The 12,176-nt window shown below is 47.3% G+C and overlaps 1 protein-coding gene and 2 long non-coding RNA genes across 7 annotated transcripts in view; 2 read left to right on the top strand and 1 right to left on the bottom strand.

Annotated features, from left to right (window-relative positions):
* LOC115544457 (uncharacterized) overlaps positions 1–12,176 on the top strand; it is a 993,561-nt gene that overhangs the window by 36,410 nt on the left and 944,975 nt on the right. For all 5 annotated transcript variants that reach the window (XM_030357421.1, XM_030357425.1, XM_030357424.1 and 2 more), the window contains exon 13: positions 1,118–1,438. In XM_030357421.1, coding sequence (XP_030213281.1) covers positions 1,118–1,438 — 321 coding nt within the window. The remainder of the gene's footprint in view (positions 1–1,117; positions 1,439–12,176) is intronic.
* On the top strand, positions 2,096–3,680 carry LOC115544497 (uncharacterized). The gene is made up of 4 exons (XR_003976872.1): positions 2,096–2,235; positions 2,335–2,358; positions 2,808–2,875; positions 3,633–3,680. It is a non-coding gene; the product is annotated as an uncharacterized LOC115544497 (long non-coding RNA).
* Positions 8,075–12,176, bottom strand: part of LOC115544509 (uncharacterized) — a 28,621-nt gene continuing 24,519 nt past the window's right edge. The window contains exon 3 of the long non-coding RNA XR_003976889.1: positions 8,075–8,122. This is a non-coding gene — a long non-coding RNA (uncharacterized LOC115544509). The remainder of the gene's footprint in view (positions 8,123–12,176) is intronic.

Below are 12,176 nucleotides of genomic sequence, written 5' to 3'. Positions count from 1 at the left end.
CTACAGCAGTAGTGCCCCCCCCCCCCCCTCCCTGTGGGTCGGCTGTATCCATTACCAACACCACTCACACTCCGGCTATTAGTGCTTGAATACAATAAACAAATATTTTTATTTTTTATTATTAACCAGATTTCGCCCACTGCTATAAGCAATAGGAGGCTGGTTGGATAAGAAAGAAACACGACTACATCAGCATTGGTTGTAATGTAGGTTTTTTTAAATCAAAAGGAACATTAAATGTAGGCTACAAGACGCGTAATTTTATCATGGACAAAAATCATGTGCACTTAACGTGAACAACATATTCACATCACTTGAATCATCAAGTGAATATCAGTGAACTATCACTAACTATCGCCATTAACAAAGCTATATTTTAAGACTTCACTTTGATTGGCGTTCCGGGTGAACAGGATGTTGATTGTAGGACGCCTTGAACGCTGATCCCTCAGAGACTGGAGGAGGCCGGATCTTTGGATGCCTTGTCAGGATGTTTTGTAAATGAATGTTCCCGTAACCGTGAGGGTTTCATGGCCTCATTAGAGAAAACGTGATCTCAGAGCAGGCACATAGGTAAACCACTGTTGATCTCTGAAGGAATAAATCCATCATTTATGCAATTGACATTTTACTGTCGGCCCTTTTTCTTGCTATCCGCCATGTTTCATTGTGTTGTGTTGGTTATTGAACTGTTAACCCGTGAACTTGGGTTATGTTTATCATCGTTACTATAGAGATCATGACGATAGCTGCTGTAACGGGAGTCCGGGCGTGTGCAGGACCGAACCGCGCTGTATGATCACTGTTACACTGAGCACAGAGAGGGAAGAGTAGCTGAGACGGTAGAGGGGTTAGAAACTCATCAATTAAAATAGGCCATTTATTTATTTCAGGTACCCTATTTTTGCACCAAAAAGATTTGAAAACCATGAAAGTTTAAATATATATTTATTTTTCTCTCTCTCTCCCCCCCCGCTCTCTCTCTCCCCCCCTCTCTCTCTCTCTCTCTCTCTCTCTCTCTCTCTCTCTCTCTCTCTCTCTCTCTCTCTCTCTCTCTCCCCCCTCCCCTCTCTCTCTCCTCCCCCCTCTCCCCCCCCCCCCCCCCCTCTCTCTCCAGAGCGTCCGGGGGTGTCTCTGCTCCAGAGGAGCCCCTCCTCCCCAGTGGTGTGCCATGCTACAGGCTTCTACCCTGACAGGGTGGTGGTGTTCTGGAGGAGAGACGGCCAGGAGCTCCATGAGCAGGTGGACCCCGGGGAGGTCCTCCCCAACCACGACGGGACCTTCCAGGTCAGCGTGGACCTGGACCTCACGGCCGTCCCACAGGAGGACTGGGGGAGGTACGAGTGTGTGGTCCAGCTGAAAGGCATCGAGGACATCTCCACCCCCCTGGACCCCGCCCTCATCAGGACCAACTGGGGGAAGACTGGGAGGGACGGAGGTAGGGGACAAACCTCACCTCCACCTCCACCTCACCTCACCTCCACCTTACCTCCACCCCACCTCACCTCCACCTCACCTCCACCTCACCTCCACCTCACCTCACCTCCACCTCCACCTCACCTCCAACTCCACCTCACCTCACCTCCACCTCCACCTCCACCTCCACCTCACCTCACCTCCACCTCACCTCCAACTCCACCTCCACCTCACCTCACCTCACCTCCACCTCACCTTACCTCACCTCACCTCCACCTCACCTCACCTCACCTCACCTCCACCTCACCTCACCTCCACCTCACCTCCATCTCACCTCCACCTCACCTCCACCTCACCTTACCTCACCTCACCTCACCTCCACCTCACCTCCACCTCACCTCACCTCACCTCACCTCCACCTCACCTCACCTCACCTCACCTCACCTCACCTCCACCTCCACCTCACCTCCACCTCCACCTTCACCTCCACCTTCACCTCCACCTCACCTCCACCTCACCTCCACCTCCTTGGGGCCCTCCTCCTGATCTCCTGCTCTCTCTTCCCCTGAAGGTCTCCCGGGGCCCTTCCTCGTCCCTGGCTCTGTGGCGGGGGCCCTCCTCCTGGTTGGAGCTCTGGTCCTGGCGGGGGTCTGTTGGTACAGGAATAGGAACGGTGAGTGAGCTGACCCCTGACCCCCAGCTGCCCCTACTTCCTGCCCCCTCGCTGCGTCCCTTCCTGGACTCTGATTGGTCGTCGTGATGCTCTAGCGGTCTGGTGGTAGAAACCTCTCCATCACTGGAGGAAGAACCTCCTCTAAGGTCCAGGCCCCAGTGATGTTGAGGCATTAAGAATATGAAAGTAGACAACATGAGGATGTTGACCACTGTCACACACTGATCATTTCTCCTGATCCTTAGGTTCAGCCAAACGTCCAGCAGCTGGTGAGTAACGTGTGTTTTTACTGCAGTTCTGCTCTCATGATTAACAATACTACCAACACAGAGACCATGGTGACTGGTCTGTGGACTATACAGCTCTGTAGATCTAGATACACCTAGCTCTGTAGATCTAGATACACCTAGCTCTGTAGATCTAGATACACCTAGCTCTGTAGATCTAGATACACCTAGCTCTGTAGATCTAGATACACCTAGCTCTATGGATCTAGATACACCTAGCTCTGTGGATCTAGATACACCTAGCTCTAATAGATCTAGATACACCTAGCTCTGTAGATCTAGATACACCTAGCTCTGTAGATCTAGATACACCTAGCTCTGTAGATCTAGATACACCTAGCTCTATGGATCTAGATACACCTAGCTCTATAGATCTAGATACACCTAGCTCTGTAGATCCGTTCAGCTCCTCACCGTCTGCTTCTTGCCAGGTTCTGACACCAGCTCTGAGATCCCTGACGGACAGAAACATCTTCTGGCCCCGACCCCTGACCCCAAGGTCAGTATTCTGTGACATCACAACTCTTTGGAGGATGGGTGGGAGGGCACTAATGTCTTCACAGTACATTACTGCAGTACTTCATGAGAGGAATATATATAGTACTTCATCACAGTAACATCAATAGTACTTCATCACAGTAATATATATAGTACTTCATACCAGTAATATAAATAGTACTTCATCACAGTAATATATTTTGTGCTTTATCACAGTGATATTAATATTGTGATAGTATTAATCAGTGGTAATAAAATTTGGAAATGTATTCATCTGTGATAGTAATATTATAACAGTATTCATCAGTGATAGTAATATTATAACAGTATTCATCATTGATAGTGATATTATAACAGTATTCATCAGTGATAGTAATATTATAACAGTATTCATCAGTGATTGTGATATTGTAATAGTATTAGTTTGGTCACAACTTGGTTTTCAACCCTAAAAAGATTTATGGATTTGAAATATGATTGTTATGTATCGGTGTTTGTGTGTGGGGACCCTGTTTATATGCTAGAGGCTAGCTGCTTCTTATGTGGTTTACTCACATGAGGTAGAAGCTAAACGCTAACAGTAATGCTTCAACAATCTCTTTAAACTCATGCTATCTACACAAACGATCTGCCATATGAAAGAGACTCCAAGGAGTCCAACGGTACAAGCCCTATCATGTGGTGGGCTCATGATGAGGTAGTGAGCAGTGAGGTGCTGATAGATGGTTGGAGCTGACCTGTGCTCCCTTGGTGTTTAGAGCTGAATGATGAAGAGGCTTCTCGTTGGAGGATTGATCATCATTCATAATCCTGACCATCAGGCGTGGGGCTCAGATCGCCTCAGACTCAACGACAACACTCTGACTCACTTTGATCTGGAAAACAACAATTAATCACTAAGAAAGCTTCAATAAATGAAATCATTATCTACTCTTATTACAGTATAACAAAGTGATTATTACCAACTAAAATCACGGTCATATTCCATTAAATTGTGCATTTGATAATTTGTTGAGTAATTGGTTGACTCTTCAATCTGTAACTGATGCTTTGAAACCATGGCAACATGATCTCCCTCATGAGCGGCCATCTTAGTTAGGATGCGGTTGCTCACCGCATAACGTTGGTTTAACGTGTGGGTTTATAATGTTCATCTCATCTTCGTCCGCTTATCCAGGGTCGTGTCGCGGGGGGAGCAGCTCAAGCAGGGGGCCCCAGACTTCCCTTTCCCGGGCCACATTGACCAACTCTGACGGGGGGATCCCGAGGCGTTCCCAGGCCAGTGTTGAGATATAATCTCTCCACCTAGTCCTGGGTCTTCCCCGAGGTCTCCTCCCCACTGGACGTGCCTGAAACACCTCCCAAGGAAGGCGCCCAGTGGGCATCCTTACCAGATGCCCGAACCACCTCAGCTGACTCCTTTCTAAGTAAAGGAGCAGCGGCTCTAATCCGAGTTCCTCACGGATGGCTGAGCTTCTCACCCTATCCCTAAGGGAGACGCCAGCCACCCTTCTGAGAAAACTCATCTCGGCCGCTTGTACCCGCGATCTCGTCCTTTCGGTCATCACCCAACCCTCATGACCATAGGTGAGGATAGGAACGAAGATCGACCGGTAGATCGAGAGCTTTGCCTTGCGGCTCAGCTCTCTTTTCGTAACAACGGTGCGGTAAAGCGAACGCAATACCGCCCCCGCTGCTCCGATTCTCCGGCCAATCTCACGCTCCATAGTACCCTCACTCGCGAACAAGACCCTGAGGTACTTGAACTCCTTCACTTGGGCTAAGGACTCATTTCCTACCCGGAGTAAGCAAGTTTATAATGTTTAAGATGTTTAGCCGGACCGGCCAGACCGTTGATTCAGACTGTTCTTGTCCCTAATTAAACCTTCTTTAATACTATATATATATATATATATATATATATATATATATATATATATATATATATATATATAAAATAATCATTATCACATCAGTCTTTTTGGAAAATATTTTAGAGTTGCTGGAATACACTGGTTTTGTGGGATTTATAATTAACATATTGCAAGCAGTTTTTTTCTTTTTGCTGTCAATAAAGTTTCCAACTCCCAATTCCAGTCTGCTTATTTCATGTTGTGGTAGATTAACTTTTCAGGGTTTCATTTTACAGGCTTAACGGAATGTTCTCCACTTTATCCAAGACTGTGTTTTATGTCACACCCCCTCTCTGTGGTCATGTGATGCTACAGATCTCTCTGTGGTCATGTGACGCTACAGACCTCTGTGGTCATGTGATGCTACAGACCTCTCTGTGGTCATGTGATGCTACAGACCTCTCTGTGGTCATGTGATGCTGCAGACCTCTCTGTGGTCATGTGATGCTACAGACCTCTCTGTGGTCATGTGATGCTACAGATCTCTCTGTGGTCATGTGACGCTACAGACCTCTGTGGTCATGTGATGCTACAGACCTCTCTGTGGTCATGTGATGCTGCAGACCTCTCTGTGGTCATGTGATGCTACAGACCTCTCTGTGGTCATGTGATGCTACAGACCTCTCTGTGGTCATGTGATGCTACAGACCTCTCTGTGGTCATGTGATGCTACAGACCTCTCTGTGGTCATGTGATGCTGCAGACAGACCTTTCTCTAAGTTCTCAGCTGCGTCGGAACATACGGGTTTCTATCGTACCTCCCTTAATGCTGATTGGTCCTATCGTACTTCCCTGAGTGCTGATTGGTCCTATCGTACCCCCCTTAGTCAGTAGCGTGCGGTGACCCTAAATTTCAGTAGGGCAGAAACTACTGGCGTATGACCACAACCACAATTTGTTTTTGTAATTTCTATTATTATATATTATCTATAATATTGCATTATACATCATTATATATACACAGTATACATATGCTTTGTTAAGAGGTTAGGTTTATTATTAAAGGTAGTTAGGTTATAGGTTAATCCTTAAGATTAAATTGACAAGTAGATACTCTAATTGATTTGAAACTAATATGAAATTGAATTTAATAATTCAATAATATAATAATAATTGAAATTAATAATACAGAAATATTATATAAAGTTATAAAAAACTGAGAAGCAATGTGATACATATACATTCACAAAAACATTTATTAACTGGCGGGAGATTCCACAGATACGAGAGCCTCACTGCCCACGGTGTCCATGGTTACACACAAACTTCACTCTTAAATCGTCCCAGTGTGTGTGTGTGTGTGTGTGTGTGTGTGTGTGTGTGTGTGTGTGTGTGTGTGTGTGTGTGTGTGTGTGTGTGTGTGTGTGTGTGTGTGTGTGTGTGTGTGTGTGTGTGTGTGTGTTTGGTCGGTCAGCATGAAACATCTGATATCAGGACGCAGTAGAGCAGGAGAGTCTCTCTGACTTTCACTTTCCTTTGACTCCTCTGGCACAAAACAAACATACCTACACTGCACACACTCTCTCTCTCTCTCTCTCTCTCACTCACTCACTCACTCACTCACTCACTTGCTCACTCACTCACTCACTCACTCACTCACTCACTCACTCACACACACAGACCCCATTTACGTAGTTACCTGGTACAAGAGGACCTACAGTGTGTATATATCCTGTCACATTAGACTTCAGCAGTAATTGATAAATGTTCAGTCTAGTAAACCGATATCCAGCCCGCGTCGCCTCGTCTGAACCCACGCGGAGGAAAGAGTCACTTTCTCTTTCAGACGACCACGGGATTTATTTGATATCAGTACTAATGACTTAGAAAAAATAAACAAACTCCATTCATAGACTATTGGTCAAGAGTCACCTTGGCCAGAGCCGTAATGATATGCGAATTTGAAGCGTTCATGAGTGACAACAATACCACAAAATAAAATCTCATAACGATGCCCCATTTTAACATGAGCAGCTATGGCTCAGAGGAGATAACCCCTCCCACTTTATGGCTCAGAGGAGATAACCCCTCCCACTTTATGACTCAGAGGAGATAACCCCTCCCACTGTATGGCTCAGAGGAGATAACCCCTCCCACTGTATGGCTCAGAGGAGATAACCCCTCCCACTTTATGGCTCAGAGGAGATAACCCCTCCTACTGTCACTCTGCATTCACAGGCCGTGACTGCCCTCTAGTGGAGGAGATGAGAGCAGAGGAAGACGGGGCAGGATGGGCCTACAACTGGTGTACAGTATTATGTATAAAGGTTGCTGTTTGAGATAATGCTTTGTAATCTACAGTTGGTTTATAAAGTAACTAATGTACTGTTACTGATATTTATTGATGTTATTAAGCAGCTGTTTTAGGTGGAGAATGAGATTGCAACCAAACATTTAAATAAATAAAGAATTTTTGTATGGTGAACTTTGCGTTGAATGAATAGTTGTTTTATTTTCCCACTAACAGTTAACGTTAAAACATACAGACGCAGGCGTATCGCTTCCAAATGTATGCTGGGTAATAATGTGTTAATCCCATAGCTGCCCACAGAGTCGATGCGTCCTCATCAATCACTTGTCAACAGTGCGGAATTCGGCCAACAACCCTGAGCAGGTTATTAAAGAGACACAGGGACTATCAAGTCTGAAACAAGATTAAAATAGTTCACATTCTATGGATAAAATAACATTCTTATTGCTACATTTATTTAAAAAAAAGTCATTATGAATCTTTAATAATATGTGTGAAAGCAGAGCTGGAGACTTGAGGCTTGACATGACCTGTGAGACTGGACTCAGACTCCCTGCTGTGAGACTGGACTCTGACTCCCTGCTGTGAGACTGGACTCAGACTCCCTGCTGTGAGACGGGACTCAGACTCCCTGCTGTGAGATTGGACTCTGACTCCCTGCTGTGAGACTGGACTCAGACTCCCTGCTGGGAGACTGGACTCAGACTCCCTGCTGTGAGACTGGACTCTGACTCCCTGCTGTGAGACTGGACTCTGACTCCCTGCTGTGAGACTGGACTCAGACTCCCTGCTGTGAGACTGGACTCAGACTCCCTGCTGTGAGACTGGACTCTGACTCCCTGCTGTGAGACTGGACTCTGACTCCCTGCTGTGAGACTGGACTCTGACTCCCTGCTGTGAGACTGGACTCTGACTCCCTGCTGGGAGACTGGACTCAGACTCCCTGCTGTGAGACTGGACTCTGACTCCCTGCTGTGAGACTGGACTCAGACTCCCTGCTGTGAGACTGGACTCTGACTCCCTGCTGGGAGACTGGACTTGAACTACTTGAGACTTGACTGCTTGGAGACTCGGGTCTCTCTCTCTGGAGACAGAAAGTAAAGATGTGGTCACGTTCCATAAGGGCTGTTTTAAACGATCAGTGTATCATATCACTGACATCGTTAGTCTGTTGCAAAAAAACAATGCTTCCAAATATGTCCCTTCATTAAAGTGGTCTGCCAGCCTAGATAACGGGAATGACTCCATGTGCCAAGCTAAGGTAGACCTAGTGTTGATGACCAAACATCGGAATAATAAGAAATATGAGAGAACCAAGAACAGACAAGAAGTGAAACAACAAGAAAATAAATCATTGACTGAAAAGTGATCGTGAAGTGTGTGTGTGTGTGTGTGTGTGTGTGTGTGTGTGTGTAAACCAAATAAACGCATCATCGCATGACTGTCACAGACTCGGACACTCTGTGATGATAAACTGACACTGACACTATGGGATAACCAACACAGTCTCACTTCAAATTCCAACTGTTGTCAAGGGCCCCTTAGCGTCTGTCACTGACGGTAAAGGTGCCCTTCTGAGTATTCTGCAGACGGAGAGGGGGTTCAATTCACTACAATGTAACGCCATACCCCGATACCCGGCGATGTTTGGCGTTCATAGCGGGTGCTCCAGCAGCCCATTCACTCCTGTTTTAACCCGACTACGGCTCTAATAGACGCTGGGAGCATCTTTCCTATTGGATCATTTTAGATTTTTTTTCTGTGAAAATGGCGGACATACTTTTTATTCTGGGTGGAAAATATGATAATTTGGGTTAGTATAGTAACGCCATTAAAAGTGTTTATGTAAACATTTCTAGCGAGAAATGTGCATTTTACCGTCATAGTCTTCGCTCGGTGAATGTGTAGGAGGATAAATATATCATTATGAAATATAATGATTATATTATTAATTATTATCATTCCAATGATAGCAATGTGAAGATAGTTAAAATGCCGTCACCTATGGAAGTAAACCTGTCTGAACGGTTCGGCTCCTCTGAACAGGAGTCTACTGGTGTCGTACGTTTTCATCCATATCAGTCACGCGTCTTTCTACAGTCCTGGAAGACACGTCTTTAATCCGGAGATGAGGGTGGCTCTGTTTGGTAATCCATTAAAGATAACCTCTGAACTGCTCAGCCTCCTTCATGTATCCTCCATCGGAGATCAGAGAAGGGCTACAGACAACGATTTCATAGCAAAGTACGCACACAGCTCGGTCCTTCAGGGAACCAATCCGACTTACATCCATACACATCCTCTCATAAACAGTCAATCATGCGCATAAATACAAAACATGGGAATAAAAAGGAGCCCACTGCAATCTCAGAAGAACTCATGGGTGAAAAATGCAGGATACCTTTAATTTAAAAAATGCACAGACATAAAAATACACATAAACATGGCAAAAGCATGCAGGAAGTATTAAAAACACACAAATAAGTGCTGGCAGATAATGTGCAAAATAGATAAAACTGAGTAAATAAATAAATAAATGGGTATATGAAATAAAGATAAATAAGGCTTAGTGAAACCATTCACACATTCATACCATCCTTCACATAAAAGAAGCCTCCAACAGAATAAAAGGAAGAGTGAAAGAGGTGGAAGGCCTCAATAGATCATGATGTGAAGGATCAACAGTAAGGATAAAAACGTGTAACATATTAAAACGCACAGTCGACCCGACGCCATGCAGGGAACCCCCCAGGAGGAGTCCCAGGACCCCCCAGCGCCCCCAGCAGCGTCCCAGTGCGGCCCCCACTCCCTGATGTTCAGGCCCACGGGGGGGAGGGTCTTAAGCTTGGCTCTCCACCTCTGCTCCGCCTCCTTCCTCTGTCTGTCCGCCCAGCACGCCTTCACCTCCAGCCCGGTGATGAACAGTGAGGTGATGGGGTGAGTTTGGAAGTGTTGGACGATGTGAGTGTTGAGTGTGCCTACGTGTGTAGTATATAAGAGCTGTTTAAGTCGGGTGAGCATCGTGTGCTTTGTTTCGCTGTCATATATGACGTGGCATTCAGAGCATGTGACGGCGTAGAGGATGTTTTGGTCCTGCATGGTGAGGTTTAGTGTGACAGGGCTGGAGGTGGAGGCGTGCTGGTTCCAGACGACCACCAGCTGCTGAGAGTGGCTTTGGTGTGGAGGGGGCGGGGCTTCTGATATCTGGGGAGAAGAGGCCCCCACCAGGACATCCTGGAGGTCCTGTTGTTCCTGTAGGCTGATAGTGTGGGGTTGGAGTGTGGGTTTGTTGTGTTGTGCGCGTGTGAATGTGTGTTTCAGTGTGGAGTGTGTGTAATGTGTTGTGTCAATGTGCTGATGAGGGGTACGATGTGTGTGTGTGGCTGCCCCCCCCCCCCCCCCCCCGATCGTCTCCGCTCCTGATGTCAGCCTGTTGGGGAGGACCCCCTGACTCAGGGATCCAGGCCCTCCTAGTGGGGGCCTCCCCTCAGCCGGCCTGTGGACGGGGGCGGACCCTAAGTCGGCCCCTCCAGGGTTGGAGGGGAGCCGGTTAAGGGGAGGCGTAGAGGAGGGGAGCTGGTTAGGGTTAGGGTTAGGGAGGTGGTGGGGGTCCACAGTGGGGGCCGCGGGCGGGTTACGGTGATACGGGGGGGGGGGGGGGGGGGTGGGTTACGGTGAGACGGGGGGGGGGGGGGGGGGGGGGGGGGGTTACGGTGATACGTGGTGAGGGAGAACGCTGTGGAGATAGAATGGGGGGGGGGGGGGGGGGGGGGAGGAGACGCACAGAGGGACGGGTGGTTAAGGTTCGGACAGGGTTTAGGTTAGGGCAGTGGGGGCAGGGGGGGCGGGGGGGTCCCCCACCGTCTCCTCCGTTCAGAGTCTGTGCAACCCGATGATTGTGATTTAATAATACCCGCCAACGTGGGCTGGGGGTGAGAGCTCCTTCATGGAGGAGTGCGTGCAGGGCCGTGGCACCAAATCCTGGGCCCTGTATACAAGAGGTACTGGGGTAGAGAACAATTGTTGCATGGGGGGGACGGACGGACGGGGACGTGGCCGTGTGCGATTCCTAACACTATGGGCTGGTGGATAATTCAAAAGAAATAAAAAAACTTTTTTTTTTTTTATTGCCATGGGCCCCCCCTCTGCCTTGGGCCCCCCCAGGACTGCCTCACTTTCCCCCGCAGTCTGTCGGCCCTGAGTGCGTGTGTGTCGCTGGGTTTGAAATAAGCTCTTGTGTGAAGGACTGTGTGGGGTGCGTTTGTGTTTGGGAAAAAAAAAGTTGTGTTCATAAAATCGACGTGTTGTGTGTGTTTCTGTATACTTAACCTTCATAGTAGGGTGATGTGTGAAAGTTATCCAAGCTATGACCCCGAAGATGTCGTCCAGGAACCGACAGTTCACCTGTGGCAGCAACGGGCAAGACTGCAGAGCAGAATGTAGGAACCCAGCCATGTAGATGTTCTCATAGCTGGGGGGGGAACTTCTTGCCCATCGCAATATGTTTGTGAGACATTCTAAAGGGAATTGACTTCCGTAAGCATGCCGTATTTACAGATGGATTATAGATGATCGTTAACTAAATACACGAAGTGAGGACAAAAACAAACGAGAATCTCAAATCCTAACCTCGAAAAGGGGAGAAAAAAATAAAATCTGTGAAAAAAAAAAATGTTTACAGGGGGATCCAATCCAGTACTGTGTGATCGCGGTGTCCAGTTGACAGAATAATTATCTAGTTACAGATTCGTTGGGACTTAAAATAGACTACTTTGGTGAAACGTCAGCCAATCAGAGACTGGGAATAACTATCCAAAAGAAGAAGGACGTCGCTCTATCAATCTCTCTGGAAAGTGGTCTGCACTTACCCTGCCTCGGGCCCGATCATTCTCAACCTTTTAGAGCAGTTTGTCGGAGACGAAGGAATCTAAGGAGATCTGGCTCCATCTACTGGTCATGACGGGTATCGTCAGTGAAATATAAAGTATGGACACAGTAAATGATGATGACACATGTAACCCTAACCCTAAACCTAACCCTGACCCTAACCCTAACCCTAGCACCGCCGCGCTGCTCAGCATCGTGTCAGCCTCCGAAGGATGACCTCACCCGGGACCAGGAGAGGTGGTATCATGACC

The sequence above is a fragment of the Gadus morhua genome, chromosome 5 (assembly GCF_902167405.1).
Source record: "Gadus morhua chromosome 5, gadMor3.0, whole genome shotgun sequence".
Lineage (NCBI taxonomy): Eukaryota > Metazoa > Chordata > Actinopteri > Gadiformes > Gadidae > Gadus > Gadus morhua.
This window is presented reverse-complemented; position numbering and strand designations above follow the sequence as displayed.